Source organism: Miscanthus floridulus, chromosome 17, assembly GCF_019320115.1.
Source record: "Miscanthus floridulus cultivar M001 chromosome 17, ASM1932011v1, whole genome shotgun sequence".
NCBI classification, from domain to species: Eukaryota; Viridiplantae; Streptophyta; class Magnoliopsida; order Poales; family Poaceae; genus Miscanthus; species Miscanthus floridulus.
Genome location: NC_089596.1, coordinates 46,685,868 through 46,703,402, shown reverse-complemented (window position 1 = coordinate 46,703,402; position 17,535 = coordinate 46,685,868). Strand labels below are relative to the sequence as shown.

The 17,535-nt window shown below is 48.9% G+C and overlaps 1 protein-coding gene across 2 annotated transcripts; it reads right to left on the bottom strand.

Moving 5' to 3' along the window:
- Positions 1-6,658: 6,658 nt before the first annotated feature.
- LOC136518521 (mitotic spindle checkpoint protein MAD1-like) lies at positions 6,659-17,239 on the bottom strand. Of its 2 annotated transcripts, XM_066512185.1 has the most exons (9): positions 16,984-17,239; positions 16,112-16,353; positions 15,784-15,880; positions 13,770-13,865; positions 13,486-13,680; positions 8,011-8,149; positions 7,809-7,928; positions 7,254-7,429; positions 6,659-7,153 (listed from the first exon to the last, which is right to left on the bottom strand). In XM_066512185.1, exons 1-9 carry the CDS (start codon positions 17,095-17,097, stop codon positions 6,872-6,874), a joined length of 1,461 nt encoding a protein of 486 aa, XP_066368282.1. In that variant the 5' UTR covers positions 17,098-17,239; the 3' UTR covers positions 6,659-6,871. The 2 variants fall into 2 exon arrangements, with proteins under 2 accessions (XP_066368282.1, XP_066368283.1); XM_066512186.1 differs by lacking the exons at positions 13,486-13,680; positions 13,770-13,865.
- Positions 17,240-17,535: the final 296 nt, after the last annotated feature.

Below are 17,535 nucleotides of genomic sequence, written 5' to 3'. Positions count from 1 at the left end.
TACAGCGTTGTTCGGTGGGTGAACCGATATATTTCGTGCGGTCCAGGTTAGACAAAAGCATCCGTCCGTCCGGACGTTGGGTAAGCGGCACCGAAAAACCATTTGTAGAGGCAATATGTCTATAGAAACCTAGCCACCTCTAGAGACGATTTCTAGAGGCAGGCCCCAGTCGCCTCTAAAAACCGTTTTACATATTTTGTAAATCGGGCAAAAAAAGAGTAGCAAAACTTTGTTAATTTGACTGAAGCCCACCAACCAAGTTACAAGTCACGTGTTGCTTCCTCACACTGTGCTGCAAAGTCACTTTGTGACTAAGTGGATGACACGTTCCTTTTGTATTCACTTTAGTGATATTGCAATATATATTTTAGACTCAAAATGAATTCACATGAAAAAGTGTTTGAACTGAAAAGTTTTATCTCTTCAAATACACAACTTGGGTTTAGATCATTTCTCCGCCTAAAGTCATTTTAATTTTTTTAAAAAAATGTAAATTTCAAAATCATTAATCTTAAAATAGAATTTATAGGCACTACATGATTTCAAATTAAAAAGTTGTCAACAATAAATTTGCATATCTCTTCGATGCCATCCGATATACTTTACAAAATTAAAAAAAATAAAAAAAAATAAAAATCTAAAATAGAATTTAGGGTTAATTTGAATGGTGCCATTACAATTCTCGATATTAGAAATATACTATTATAATTTTAAAAGTCTTTGAAATATACCACTATTTATCCTTTCGACTCATTCATCCAAATGTTTAGACCAAATTGCCCTCTTCTTCCTCCTTGCTCCCTCTTCCATTTGGTACGAGCTGACCAGCGCGTGGTCGCTGTGGCCATGTAACATTTGGTTAATTTGAACGGTACCATTACAATTATGTGAGTTTAGAGAAACATTATTACTATTCGTGATATTGAAAGCGCACCATTACAATTTTTATAGGTCTTTAAAATATACCACTACTACCCATTCGACTCCTTTATCTAAATTTTTAGACCAAATTGCCGTCTTCTTCCTCCTTGCTCCCTCTCTTTTACAAGCTGGACACCGCCTATACATGGTCGGGGTCGTGCAGCGCCACACCTCGCTCGTGTGTGCCAGCCTCGCAGCACCTTGCTTGTCGGCCCACCATTGCGGCCGTGTCGGCACACCAGCCCCGCGCCACCCACTGCTCACCGGTTCACCACCATGGCACATCCACGACATGTCGGCACCGATGCGTTGCGAGCTGGCGCCACGGCCACGCAGGCAAGCTGGAGAGCCGTCGCCGCGGGCACCCGGGTGCCCGTTCGAGCAGCAGCCGCCGCCGCTACCGTGCAGGCTGTGCTCGCCGCGCCAGCCATGGCCCTCGGAGCTTTTCCACGCACGCACATCGGCGTGCCGCCTCGCGTTCGCCTCGGCTGCTAACCACGGCCGCGCCTGCCGCGCACGTGCACCAGCGGGCGGACTCCCGCGCCTCACTGCTTGCCTAGGCCGCCATACTGCTGGCTGCGCCGACCTACAGCTCGACCACGCCGGTGTCTGTGCCACGTGTGTCCGTCTCGCACACGCTGACTGCGCAGGCTATGCTTGTCGACCCACAAATCTTGAATGTTGGTTCAGCTTGAATGCGTTCCTGATGATGAAACTGATGGCCTCAAAACCTTACTAAAAATATCTACAAGGCCACAACGACCACGCGCTGGTCAGCTCGAAGAGGGGGCAAGGAGGAAGAAGACGGCAATTTGGTCTAACCATTCGGATAAATGAGTCGAAAGGATAAATAGTGATATATTTCAAAGACTTTTAAAATTATAATAGTATATTTATAATATCGAGAATAGTAATGGTATTTCTCCAAACTCGTAGAATTCTAATGGTTTGAACGGTGCCATTACAATTATGTGAGTTTAGAGAAATATCATTACTATTTGTGATATTGAAAGCGCATCATTACAATTTTTACAGGTCTTTGAAATATACCACTACTTACCCATTCGACTCCTTTATCTGAATTTTTAGACCAAATTGCCCTCTTCTTCCTCCTTGCTCCCTCTCTTCTTACAAGCTGGACACCGCCTATATATGGCCGGGGAGAAATATATTACAATTCTACGAGAAATACCATTACTATTATCGATATTAGAAATATACTATTATAATTTCAAAAGTCTTTAAAATATACCACTATTTACCCTTTCGACTCGTTTATCCTAATGTTTAGACCAAATTGTCCTCTTCTTCCTCCTTGCTCCCTCTTAGAAGCTGACCAGCGCGTGGTCACTGTGGCCATGTAGATTTTTTTAGTAAGGTTTTGAGGCCATCAGTTTCATCGTCAGGAACGCATTCAAGCTGAACCAGCATTCAAGATTTGTGGGTCGACAAGCATAGCCTGCGCAGTCAGCTTGTGCGAGACGGACACAGGTGGCAGACACCAGAGTGGTCGAGCTGCAGGTCGGCGCAGCCAGCAGTATGGCGGCCTAGGCGAGCAGCGAGGCGGGGGAGTCCGCCCACTGGTGCACGTGCGCGGCAGGCGCGGCCGTGGTTAGCAGCCGAGGCGAACGCGAGGCGGCACACAGGCGTGCGTGCGTGGAAAAGCTCCGAGGGCCATGGCTGGCGCGGCGAGCACAGCCTGCACGGTAGTGGCGGCGGCTGCTGCTCGAACGGGCACCCGGGGTGGCCGCGGCGGCGGCTCTCCAGCTTGCCTGCATGGCCGCGTGGCCGTGGCGCCAGCTCGCAACGCATCGGTGCCGATGTGCCGGCATGTCGTGGATGTGCCATGTTGGTGAACCGGTGAGCAGTGGAGGCGTGGGGCTGGTGTGCCGACGCGGCCACAATGGTGGGCCGACAAGCAAGGTGCTGCGAGGCTGGCACACACGAGCGAGGTGTGGCGCTGCACGCCCCTGGCCATGTATGGGCGGTGTCCAGCTTGGAAAAGAGAGGGAGCAAGGAGGAAGAAGAGGACAATTTGGTCTAAAAATTCAGATAAAGGAGTCGAATGGGTAAGTAGTGGTATATTTCAAAGACCTATAAAAATTGTAATGGTGCGCTTCTAATATTCTAATATCACGAATAATAATGATATTTCTTTAAACTCACATAATTGTACTGGCACCATTCTAATTAACCCATAAATTTTCTGGGAACAAAACGACTTGACTGCTTAGTTTTTTTATTTCATTTGACTTGACTGATTAGTTTTGTTCATTTGATTATTGGTTGGTCAAAATTAAAGGATTCCCTTGCTTTGTTCATCTCAGGTAACCTACCGGACAAAGTTATGTAATTTGTAGTGAAGATTCTGTTTCTTGTCTATTTTTTTACGCCGTCTGAACCGGCAAATAGTAGCATGTAACATTCTCAGCAAAATCTGATAGCTGTCAGTTCAGTTTCTTGGTCCAAGCACACACTGAATGACTGAAAGTTCCTTTTCACCTTTTCAAATGCCTTCCCCATTGGGTCGTAGGGAACCGAGGGAATGACGGCCTCGTCGTACCAAGGAGGGTTATACCACCTGCTGAATCCGCCGGTCTTGCTGGAGTAGAGATGGTCCGGAGCGAAGATCTCAAAGTGCTCGCACTCGTCATTCAGGGCCTTCATCTCTGACGAAATTAAATCCACACCGACCCTACCAGCCATGCCATATTATGTATTGTTCAGTTTCAGCTACACAGTACATTGGTAGCTGCACTCTCGGAGACTGATCACAGATGTGCATAGTTCGTTTGTTACAGACAGAGACGACAGTACCATCGATTCCCCATCCGATGTAGAGGGGCGTCACACTCACACCTATGGCATCGCGGGCAGCCATGAAGGTGCTTGCGCGGTCGCCATGGCGGGTGTTCAGCAGCACGAAGGAGATCGAAGACGCCGTTCAGCGCTCCGACCTCGGCGGCTCGCTCGCGGACATGGACGAGGACGAGGACGGCTGCCCAAAGGCGAAGCCCCACGACGCCTAAGCCGGCGGCTCCCTCCTCCTGGCGACCTGGCCTGCCTTCCCCCGGTGTGGCTGTGGCGGCGTCGCGAGGGCGACGGCGCCGCGGACACGGCCACGAAGAGCGGCCGTTCGTGAGCGCGGTGGCGCGGTTCGCGGTGCAGGTGGAGGTGGGCGTGGGGCTGAGCCCGCGGGAGAAGCACGAGACGAAGCTGGAGATCCTGCGGCGGTGGGTGCGTGAGGCGGCCATGTCGCCGGCGGAGGAGGCCACCGTGCTCACCGAGGTGCTCTGGGGTGCCACGCAGTAGCCCGTAGCGGTGGCGGTGGCGGCGGCACTAGCTTCACCGATGACAGCTGACCTGCGGGCCCACGTGCTCGTGCTGTCGCTGGAACCAGAGAGCATGCCGGAGTTCAGCATGGTGTTCGCCGAGGAGCTCGCCAGCCTGGGGGTGCTGTAGACGTGTCGTGCATGGTGTGTACACATATAGCTCTAAGTCAAGTAGTGGAACTCAGTTGCATGCGTGATGCTTGAGAGGAGGAGAGGCACCACGCCGTCCTCGGATCCCGCCGGCTTCCGCCTGTGGCACGCTCGCCGGCGTCAAAGCTGGACGACGTGCCATGTCTCATCCGCGAGCGTGTCCATCATACGCGCGCCCATGGTGGACATCAGCGAGTGCTCGCCCGATGCTCGAGTCCTTGCCGGTGCATCAGACCCCTCGTTTGCAATGATTTTCAAATTTGTGATATTCAAAACTAAAAAATATTGCAAATAATTTAAATACTAATTAAATTAGGACGGTAAAAAATTGTCAATGTCGATCAATTTGGTGCCAAAACACTCAGTCAGGCAGTGGCACATGAGAAAACAGAAACTTTATCTTACTTCTCTAGGCTGAGGGCATTTAAGTCTTTTCTCAGCGTCGTTAGCCACCGTTACCAGTGAAAGTGGACGGAATAACGTGTAAGGCAAAAAAGTTTAGCGTTGTGGCACTTGGGTGCGTTGAAACTTTTTAGTAGCTCATAGGTCAGGACCATCTTTTATAATGACATACAGGTAAAAGACTCCTAGAAATGCCCTCTATTTTTAGAGGTGGCTCACAAGTTGAACAATTCTAAAATTAGAGGTGGTTGACAATTTGGCTCGCTTAGATGTAGCATAGTAAAAAAAATTATAACTTTTCAAATCATGTCGGATAAAGACAAACTTTATATAGAAATTGTAGTACTTAAAAGATATTTATAAATTTGTAGTTGATGACTTTTCCATTTGAAATCACTTAAGGCTCAAAATTTTGTTTTAAGTTTTATAGTTTGAAATTCGATATTCTAATTTTTCTAAAATGGCCTTAGATAGACAAATGAACTAAACTAAATTTATAGTAATTGAAAGTATCTGCAACTTTGCAGTTGACTGTCTTTTTGTTTGAAGTCATTTAGTGCCCATAAATTCTAGGGTTAATTTGAATGGTGTCATTATAATTATGTGAGTTTAGAAAAATATCATTACTATTCGTGATATTGGAAGCGCACCATTACAATTTTTATAGGTCTTTGAAATATACCGCTACTTACCCATTTGACTCCTTTATCTGAATTTTTAGAGAAATGAACTGAATGAGAAGTCATCATCAGAAAACTAAAAAGGTGTTTGTTTTGTTTCAACTGAATTCAGGCTGTGGTAAACCGGCTGATGACAGACGTCCTGCTCGGTGGCAGCCGTCGCCGTGCGCCACCTCGCCGGGACAGAGGCCGCCAAGCGCTGGTGTCATGCACGCACTTGCGAGGAGCGCGCGAGCGGCGTCCGCCTGCCGCCGCGCAGCGCGGCCACGAGGCGCGCGATGGCCTCGCGGTCAACACACGCCTGGATCTCGCCGGCGAGGGCGACGGCGACGGCCACGCGCGCGTCAGCCCTCCACGCGCCACATCGGCGGCACCGCGCGTAGGTCGAGGGAGCACGAAGAGCTCTGACCTGGCACAGGAGGCGGCGCACGGCGTCGAGGTCGGGGCCGCCCGCGAGGAGGTTGTCGGCACCGTCCTCGAGCGCAAGGACGCCTGGCCCACGAACCTCCTCGGCCTCCACCCTCAGCGAGGCTTCCGCAGCGCTCGCAGCAAAGGGAGAGGATAGGGTTAGGGAGAGGGCATTTTGGACATTCTGACTGAACCCACATGTCAGAGCTTTCAAACAGTGAAAGCCAAACATAACATGAGACAAGATGTGTTCAAACTTTTTAATAGCCTTTAGGTCAGGACCATCTTTTCTCCGAGACCTGGATCAAAAGCCTAAGCCCCTTCAAAATTTGGTTTCTAGAAGATGGCAAGCTCAAAAACTATTTTTAAAGACAAATTTCAATAGAGCCACCTCTACCAAAAAGAGAGACACCTCCAAAAATGATTTCGGTAGCGGAAGACACATCTTCCCCACTGGATGGATTCAAAACGTGACAATGATATATCACTACTAGTTAGAGTCACTAACCGGCAGTGATAAGAGGGATATCACCACCGGTTAAGACCATGATCCGGCAATGATATTCTCTAGCTTCTCGGGCTACCTCCCTCTCTCTTGCTTGACAAGCAAAATCTGGAACAAAATAGTGTGAAATAGATAAAATTTTAAGGGGTCTACCAGGGCACACCGATAATGGATTATCCATGAAGAGGTAAAAAGAAATGTTACCTGCAGTAATACATAACATTGAACCGCTGAAGAACAGCTTTTGCGTCATACAGTCCTAGCAATGTTACCTGCGCTTCCCATTCCACTGGCATAGCTTTTACAGTCCTAGCAATGTTACATACAATACACAACCAAAAAACACGTGACTTGCACGGCTATTGTCATACGGTCCTACCAATATTACATGCCATCTACATTCCACAGGCATAATTTACTACAGTCCTAGCAACGTTACCTATATTACATGGACAAGGGCACTTGACTTACAGTTATCTCACCAACACCAAGTGGCGTACCGGATGGAACACATAGACAGACAGCTTAAGAGAATCATCAGAAATCTTAAAGTGGAAGGCGCATATGTCACCAACTTTAATATCCTTATCTGCAACCACATTTTCCCAGCCTGATGTGAGACTCGCACGGCCATCTGGGTTAAGTTTCACTCTAACAGTACCACGATATTCCCCATCGAATTCAAAATGAGTATAGCCCGCCCCTTTGTGCAGGCAAGAAAGCAAGGGCTTAGAGATGTACTTTGCAGAGAACCGCTGCAACAGAAAAATGCAAACAATTAACTGTAAATCATAGTTTTCATAGCATAGGAAGCAAATCATCAGACAAATCCAAATAAGAAGGATTGGAGCTAACCATCTTCCCCCTACTCTTCAAGTTCGATTTATTCATTTGATATATATAGAATGGGATCTCTGGCGGTACACAACCACAGAGCTCTCTCAGGTATTTCTTCATTCCAGAAGAGAGCATTAGTTTATTACCACGGAAAAACCATTCATACAACCCCGTAAGTTGGCTCGGTTCACTCCCTGTCACATACAAAAATGTAAAATACAACAATTCTGAAACGCATGCACCATATAATCAACCAATATTCTGATATTGTATTAGGTAATGCATCACATACAGCATACTTAGGTTATTGTTATACAAATAGAGCAGAAAAAAACCTGCTACAAATGTACTACAGAACCTGTCAATATATATGGAACGACACTACTATTGAAATTGCAAACAGTCAAAAAAAATATTGAAACTGCCTGCTGAACACATCACTTAAAGCATAAAATATTTGATTCAATATTTTCATTACTCAAGAATCTCCTAGTATTATCTTTGTGTAAGATATAAATAGTTAATACCAATGTCAAAACCTTTCCTATACTTGATAAAGATATGAACCTGTACCTTGTTCGCCACTGCCCAAGGCATTTGATTTCGGAGAAGGCTTCTCATCATCATCACACCAAATGCATGCATCCTCATCATCACAAATTTCAAGGACAACAGGCTGTTTCTTTGGGCCACCTGATATTACATGACATTGAAGTTTTGAACATCCAAACCAGATGTGTAGATAATAATTAGTACAAGTAATAAAACCACTTACTAGCCTGTGCCTTCAATTCTTCAACTGTCTTCAGCCAATTTTCTGTTTTGTTTAGATTGGGCTTTGCTTCACTGTCCACTGCAAGAGTATTTACTACATATGGTATTTTTGTGTTTGAAGCAGAGCAATCTCCACCTAACTGTCAAATATGAAAAAAGACATTCAGATTACTAGAAGGACGAACACAGAAAAGAACACCACATATGAAACTGAGTAAACTCCACAAACCTACCAATATTTTGGGCTAATTGTCACAAAAAAGTTACGACATTTTGTGCCCGTTTCACAAACCCACCACAATTTGGGTTCTCATAAAACTATAACTTTGTGTTTATTCTACTTTCACATGCAGATGGGCCCACATGTCAACAATATGTTCATGACCAGTTGGGCCCACATGAGAATATTTGATGTACCACTGACATGTGGGCCTAATCATTAATTAGTGGGGAAATGCTTACAAAGTCATTTTGTGAGAAGAAAAACTAAAATATTGATAGGTTTGCGAAATGAGCACAAAATGTGGTAGGTTTGTGATTATTAGCCCAAAATATTGTTAGGTTTGTCAATTTACTACTCCCTCTGTTTTAATAAATTGTATAAGACGTTTTGGTTTTCTAGATACATTATTTTTATTATGTATCTAGACAAAGTGTACATTAAGTGTATAGCAAAATCTCTGCACCTAAAAAAACCAAAATGTCTTATAATTTGGAATGGAGGGAGTATATCGAATTAGTGTTATTCAGGTCATAGTCATTGGTGATTCATCACTCAATTAACGTTTTTGTTGAAGGGTGTTATGTCTATTTATCTGATGGCTAGAAACTAGATAACACAACTCAGCCTTCACAAGTCAACATAACAGCATCTTCAGAACAAAATAATTCGTCAGTCATTCACATGAAGGTAAACTGCTGAATTAATACTTATAACATTTCAAAACCATCATGCTTCTGCAGCCAGCACATAGGCAGAGCATAAGCTCCCATACAGAACTCATGTCTCAGCTGTAATATCTGGAGAAGACATGTGGACATGCTTGTGTTGGAATGATCTATATTGAATTTGAAAATATACACCAATATGGCAGGTACAAACAACAATGTGCCCTACATATGCATAGGATGAAAGAAAAACGACTCATTTTAAATTGGCCCCTGGCTATTAACAAAATTACGATAATTGGAACTTCTACTCTCTTCCTTTTTTTTCTGCCGAACACAGGGCAGGTTTTGGACGGCGGATCAGCTTGCAAGGCGTGGTTTCCCCCATCCTCCAAACTTCCCACATTGTGATCAAGCTGCTGAAAGCATTAACCACCTGCTGCTGTCTTGTGTCTTTGGTTCTCTTCTGCGAAATGTTGGGTTGCAGCATCTCTGTCCGCAGCAAAATGAGGAGTACTTTGATGGCCGGTGGGATAGGATTTCCAAGGAGGTTGTTGATGTTTTGCGGAAGGGGCTCAATTCCCTTGTGATCTTGGGCACTTGGATTTTGTGGAATCACCGCAATAAGTGCATCTCTGATGGTGCTTCTCTTAGTGTTGCTCGTGCGTTGTCATGTGGGGGAGACAGTACTCCCACAGATCATGGGATGGGAAGGCCGTAGGCGCACCATAGGCACGGTCACCACGCCCAGGCAGGCCTGGTTTATGTCAGTTAGGAAGGCACATGTTATGCCTAAGATTTAGGAGGATTTGTTGGTCGCCCGAGAGGCTATGTAATCTGCCTTCGGGGCTGAGAATCAATGAAGCAAATAATTAATCTCTATCCTATCTTCTCCTATTTTCCAACATAGGGCGCAGAGGGGGAAAACCTCACCCCTCTACCAATCACGACTACAGGCTACATAGTCGGGGTCAAGGCCGCCTGTCCGTGACATCATGGTATCAGTGCGCCTTTCTCCATCGACGAGGAGGCGTTCCAAGTGGATTTCTTTGCCCTCCCTCTAGCTGGCTCACGACTCTTGGGCCCATTCTATGGGATTTCAGGGCCCTCACCATGTCGTTCTGGCGCAGCAGTCACCAAGTCTGCTGGCACAGCATGGTGGGCTCGGCGAGCCCTGGCCTCCGTTCCTGCTCCGGCCCCGACCTCCTGGAAGCCCTCCTCACCGATTTTGCCGACCTGTGTGTTGAGCCGCAAGGGCTGTCGCCGCATAGATACCGCGACCACAGCATCACTCTTCTGCCGGGTCGGCCCTGGTGGTCGTTCGTCCTTATCGCTACCCGGCCACGCACAAGGAGGAGCTGGAACGCCAATGCGCATCCATGCTGGACCAGGGCCTGATTCGGCGCAGCTCATCCGCCTTGTCTTCACCGGTTCTGTTCGTGAAGAATGCTGACGGCTTGTGGCGTTTTTGCGTCGACTACAGAGCCCACAATGCCCTCACGGTCAAGGATGCTTTCCCTATTCCGGTGGTCGATGAACTCCTCGGTGAGCTGCACAGTGCCCGGTTGGTCACCAAGCTCGACCTCCGCTCCGACTACTATCAAGTCCGCATGCACTTGGACGACGTGGCCAAGACGGCCTTCCGGACACACGATGGCCTCTACGAGTTCCTGGTCATGCCATTTGGGCTGTGCAACGCCCCGGCAACATTTCAGGCGCTAATGGACGATGTGCTACGCCCTTCCTCCGCCGGTTCGTGCTCATTTTTTTCGTTGACATCCTGATTTTCAGCAACTCATGGACTAATCACCTCCGCCACTTGCACGCAAAGCCCACCATCCTCCAGCAGCACAAGCTCTTCGTCAAGCGGTCCAAGTATGCATTTGGGATGGCCTCCATCTCTTACTCTCTTACTTGGGCCACATCATCTCAACGTCCAGCGTGATCATGGATCTGGCCAGGGTACTTTAGCCACATCATCTCAGCGGCTTCCTCAGCCTCACGGGATACTACCGCAAATTCATGCAAGACTACAACACCATCGCCGCACCACTCACAACCCTGCTCTGTAAGGGCAGGTACCTGTGATCGAAGGAAGCTCCATCAGCTTTCCAGGCGCTAAAGACCACACTCACCCACAGCGCTGGTGCTGGTGCTACCGGACTTCACGGAGCGGTTCGTCGTTGAGTGTGACGCTTCAAGCCACGGCTTCGGCGCGGTACTGCATATGAGCGAGAGCTGATAGGCTTGGTGCAGGCCATTCAACACTAGCGGCCGTGGGGACACTGCTTTCTAGTGAGGACAGATCATTTCAGCCTCAAATATTTATTGGATCAGCGTCTCAGCACCATTGGGTGGGCAAGCTTCTGGGGTTTGATTTCGCCAAGGAGTACAAGCCAGGCAGCACCAACACCAAGGCTGACGCTCTGTCACGTCGCGACACAGAGGTGGGTGCCATTCTCGCCATCTCGTCGCCCCGGTTTGACTTCCTCGACCGCCTCCGCCAAGCTCAGGCCACCGACCCTGCACTGGTCGCTCTCTGGGAAGAGATTGAGGCAGGTCAGCGGACCAGGCCTTGGTCCATCATCGACGGCCTGGTCGCCTTCAATCAAAGCTCTACATCGCGCCAACATTGCTCCTCCTACACGAGCTAGTGTCCGCCGTCCATGATGACGGCCACGAGGGCGTCCAACGCACGCAAAGGCTCCACCGAGATTTCCACACTCCTAACCTTCGTTCTGTGGTCAAGGATTTTATTCGCAGTTGCTCCACGTGCCAACAGTACAAGGCCGAGCATCTGCATCCAGCCGGGCTCCTGATGCCGCTGCCGTTGCCGCAGGTGGTCTGGGTGGACATTGGCCCAAATTTCTCCCGCGAGTGGGTGGCAAGTCGGTGAACCTTACGGTGGTCGACCACTTCAGCAAGTATTGCAATTTCATTCCGCTCGCCCACCCGTATTCAGCGCAGACGGTGGCCAAGGCATTTTTCGGCGACCATCATGCGACTCCACGGCATCCCGCAATCCATGGTGCCGGACCAAGACTCGGTGTTCACCTCCACATTCTGATGGGAGCTGATGCGGTTGTGTGGCACCAAGCTCCACATGACCACTCCTTTCCACCCCCAGTCGGACGGTCAAGCTGAGGCGGCAAACAAGGTCATCGTCATGTACCTCCGGTGCTTCATGGGGGATCGACCACGCTAGTGGTTGTGCTGGCTTCCTTGGGCAGAGTATGTCTACAACACGACCTTCCTAATATGACACGCCATTCAGGGTCGTCTACGGCCAACAGCCCCTTCAATCCGCTCGTATGAACCGGGTGAGACTCAGGTCACCGCAGTGGCTAACAACATGGCAGATCGCGATGAGTTACTGGCGGACGTCTGCTACCGGCTCGAGCAGGCACCAGCGGTCTACAAGCACCACCGCGAGGTCCAGTACGCCATCGGGGATTGGGTGTGGCTGCGTGTTCGCCACCGGACCCCCGACATCTCTTTCGGTCACGATAACTGGCAAGCTACGCCCCCGCTTCTGCGGGCCATACCGCGTTGAGGCGGTCATCAATGTCATTGTCTGGCTCACCCTACCCCCTAGGGCGCGTCTCCACAACGTCTTCCAGGTCGGCCTCCTCAAGAAATTCGTCGAGACACCTCCGGATGCGCCCCTGCCTCTTCCGGCCATGCACTATGGCGCTGCCGTTCCGGAGCCTAAGGGCGCGGTGTGCACATGCCTGTCAAGCGGTGTTAACTAGGTGCTCATCCAATGGAAGGGCGAGCCGATGGCGTGCGCTACATGGGAAGACATCGACACACGGACTGAGAAGGCCACGGGCACGCCATAGGCGCTGTCACCACACCCAGGCGGGCCTAGTTTAAGTCAGTTAGGAAAGCACATGTTATGCCTAAGGTTTAGGAGGATTTGTTGGTCGCCCAAAGGGCTATGTAATCTGCCTTCAGGACCGAGAATCAATGAAGCAAAGAATATCCTATCTTGTCCTATTCTCCAACATAGGACGCAGAGGGGAAAAACCTTGCCCCTCTACCAATCACGACTACGGGCTACGTAGTCGGGGTCCAACGCCACCAGTTTGTGACATGCTGTAGAGGAGTTACACTTTTGGGATCTGGTCGGGGCGCGAGGTATTACTCACCTCCTTGCCCTAGCGCCTCCTAAAGGTTAATTTGTCGGTTTTAGAGTTTGTGGTCGGTCTATGTGTTTTTGTGCCACGCATATTTTAGGAACCTAAGTGCGTTGGAAGTGTGTGTGGTGCTGTAGGCGTTCTTACCCCTTTTTATTCTAAATATAATGATACGCAGCTCTCCTGCATTTTCCAGAAAAAATGGAGAAAAACTGCATGTCATTCTCTTTCTCCATTTCATGTACATTAATGGATAAACCTTCTCTATATTGCCTAGGGACCTACAATAATGTTTCCTCTTCAAAAAAGAAAAGGCGGACATAAAGGTTTTGGATAACATGCCCACATAGAGATTAATCCAAATTTGAGAATTATGATGAGGATATGCTAGGCTGCCTTTTTTCTCAAAGTACTCCAGATAACAGAAATATTCTCACATATGTCCTTACCTTTGACTGCAGTAGGGCCACCTGTGAACGTAGCTGATCTCTCTCTCGCTCTAAAGATTGCACTTTGCCTCTTTCGATGCTCAATCTTTCATTGAAAATACTGCGTTCATTGTCCTGACGACTAATCAGTTCGTCTATAATTCTCTCCAGTGCTGTAATTGTTTTGCCCATTCCATGTACACCTGACATCATATCCTGCAGTATTGCATCAGAAAAAAATGTTCTTCAGAGAGGAGAAAGGAACAAAAGCCACCAACTTTATGAGTATATGCAAATTGACCAACCATCAACGATGTATCATCAGCATTTCTTGTTTCCTGTTTAGTCACAATAGGTTGGTGGTTCATTGGTTTATCTCTTTCTTCACTGAGTGCAGCAAGCTGTCCAGAATGAAACTGTTAGAGTATATTAGGCAACTCCGGATATGGTTAGTTTAGGATTGATTGTAATCCTGGGATAACCTTCCTTATCTCTAGGAGAGGCTACTTGCCCTCCAAGCCATGTACTCTTATATAATCAGCCCAAGGGGCTCAAGCAATACATCCACGCATTATACATCAATCTTACATGGTATCACGAGTCTAGGTTCTAACCCTAGGCTTCCGGCTTCCGCTGCCCTCGCGCCGCCCCTGGGGAGATCGATCTCCACCGGGGGCAGCGCCCTCGTAGGATGCGCGACCGATCCTTCTGATCCGCCGCGCCGTCGTGGTCAACCAACAACAGAAGGACCTACCTCTCCCATCGCTGCCAGGATCCACCGCGAGTGCCGCCGTCTTCGCCGCCCCTGTCGAGCGTCTGGCCTTGCGTCCCCATCTACTCCTCCAGCGCTGCCACCACCGCTGCCCTTGAGCACAATCCTGCTGCACTTGAGCGCGAGTGCGCGGCTGCGGAGAACCGTAGGGGCGCTGAGCTGACCGTCGCTCCACTGGGGGCGTCCGACGGCCGCGCAACGCCCCTCCCTCGCCGGTCCAGCAGCGCCGCCTGCAGCCGTCGTTGGAGCCGCCGGGGCGGCGGCCCGGCCACGCCATCTGATGTCGTTGTCGCCGGGTTGTGGTGCCTCGCCTGGCCTACTCCACCCCGCGCCCTCCATCGCGCTGCTCCTCCGCCACGTTGGCGGGTTGCCGCGCCGTGGGGGCTTCGCCCCATCTCGCTGCCCCCCCGCTGCTCGGCCACTGGATGGCCGGTTCCTCCTGTCCCTGATTTCTATTCCCCTTTGTCCTTGTTGAACTGGGAAGAGATAAGGGAGGGGATGGGGCACTGCTACGGGCATCCGAGATTGTACCCCAAGGTTCGTCTTGCTGCTACTGTTTTTTTTTCTTTTTCCCGATCAGAGATCGGGTTGCGTCGCCCTGCCGTTCGTCATCGCTTCATCCTCGACACTTCCGAAGACGAGGTTGTCGTTGTGCCCTTCAGGCTGCTGCGGCAACGCTCGTGATCCAGCCATCCTCGCCGGCGACGCCGCCTTTTCAGGCGGTGGCGCCACCCATGCTGCTGGTCCTCGTCACGCTGGCTCTCGGTCCAAGTCCGCGCCTATTGCCGCACGCTCGCGGACACCGCCGCCGATATTGTTGAAGGAAGATGCAGTTGCGCTCTTTAGCTGCACCATCTACCATCGCAGTCGGCCTATCGTCCTGCTGACCCTGTCGGCAAGAAGCTGCTGATTTTGTGTATTCGGGCGTCTTCGCTGACGCTTCGGACCCGCGCCCTCCTCCACGGCTTCGATCACGTCCACCTCGACCTCGGCTACTTCGGCACTAAGGGGCTACCATATGCTTGACAAGCCTCTTTGGCTGCCATTCCAGCCACAACATCTGTGGCACATCGATGGTTGCGACTGCGGGGGGATGTCATCTCTTCGGCTTATTCTCGAGTCTCATTGTCTGCGCGCTCCCGTTGTGACTGCGGAGGGATGTTAGAGTATATTAGGCAACTCCGGATATGGTTAGTTTAGGATTGATTGTAATCCTGGGATAACCTTCCTTATCTCTAGGAGAGGCTACTTGCCCTCCAAGCCATGTACTCCTATATAATCAGCCCAAGGGGCTCAAGCAATACATCCACGCATTATACATCAATCTTACAGAAACGAACAACAAAAATCAAAATCAAAGTATGTATTCTTGGCACATGAAACAACACCCATACTAGTATCACATGAATTTCTTTTGAGAAATCTTAGGCAGGAGATGGCAAGAACTGCTAGGGAGAAAAGTGAACTTTTAGGACAACATTGCATAGTGAATAAAAACTGGAAAACAGATGAAAGGTCTAGTATGGCAGGTGACGGCAAGATAATACCAGATATTCAAGCCAGTTGACCTCCCCAGTAGAACTTTCAGCACTATCCTTGGTAAGGGTAGCTTCAGCAACTTCATTCAAATTTGTTAATGCTTGCCTGTCAACATTCAGATGACTAAATGAATTTTATCTGAGAAAGATAACTAAGAATTGAGTTTGACTAAATTATCAATCTTTTGTGAAAGGTTTCAGCAAAAGAAGCCAGCAATTTTATAGTTCATTTGCATGTAGTGAATTGTACAATTTTGTATCTATGATCATAATACAAGATAATACTCTGTATATATGCTCAAAAAATAGGATCGGGATACTAATAATGTATAGATACTTTTGGGGTAAGTCGTTATAAGGAGACACATCAGGTTTGTTGCTGAGCAGCACTTTGCATGATCCATATTGAAGCCAAAAGGAAGTGGATTGGGTCAGGCCCATAGCTTCAATTTCCTTCAGCTCTGGTAGTTCCACCTCTCCTCTTTCCCTGTGCTCCTGCTCCTTCAATAGCTTTTCTTTTAGCCACTCAACATTTCTGGAGCAAGATTTTAACTTTCTAGCTTCATCCACTCCCTTTTCCTATAGATATATATAATCATATCGGTAAAAGGGGGTTACTGATTTTGGAAATTTGCATGAGATTGAAGTAAACAGATTACAAAGGGTAAATGTAAGTAGTCAGAGAAGCATTCTCATTGTCAGTTTGTCAGATATTGATACAGCATCATGTAACAAAATGGATTGAATGGTAAAAAGATTCATTGATTAATGGAGTTTGGCACTTGCCCATGGGATTCTTTTCTCTTCAAGAAAACTATGCAAGTGTGTTTCTGCTCTAATTGCCACTTCCTTTTGATGTTTGGATGTTTTTCTTATTCTCAAATCTCAATAAATTTTTTATGCTTGGTTTGCATATTTTGCCACTGGGTGACAGGGTGAGCTAGCTGCCTCCACTGGTGCTGGAGAAGTCAAAAGGGGGGTCACGGAATGAGTTCCCGTTGCGGTAACTGAAGAATGTCACAGTTCCAACCATATCAGTCTCTGAGAGCAGTGGCACGCCCAGAAACTGAACGGATGCCACATTGAACTTCCGTATCATGCTCGAATGCGGGGCGTACCAACCCGGTGAGCAATCTATCAGCACATGTAAACTCATTTGCACAGGGAACCCGATATATCACGTAATGCAAAAAACCATACCGTACGTACCGCATCAGGGGCGCCGAGCCTGCCGCCGGCGGCGGCGACGTTGGTGAGATTCCCGAGGGCGACGCGGCTCCAGACCTGCGCCGACGCAGCCTTGGCGCCGGGGTTCTCCGTCATGGCTAACGCCGAGAAGCGGGACGGCCCTCCTCGGAGGAGGGTTAGGGATTCCGGAGGTGGCGCTGAGCAGCGGAGGGGATATGGTCGAATGGAGGCAGGCGACGGTTCTGGAGACGACGAGGTGGGGATTTGAAATTGGGGCCTCAAGTGAAGCGGGCTGGTGCACAACTGTTTTCCTTTCCTTTTCTTTGTTTCTTGCTCCCTCCCTAAAAAAACAAAAAAACAAAAAAACTGGTTACTAGGGTCGATACACGGGTTAATCACTGGCCGGCTAAAAATTCGATAATCTTATAAACTCGTCTGGGCATGGGCGTGTGGCTGCTCATCCACCTGTCGCACCCCGCCCATCCCCACGCATGCTCTGCCTTTCTCCCTGTCGCGTCGCACCGCGTCACCATCTCGCACCTCGCCCTATCCACCGGCGCGGCCCCATCCACC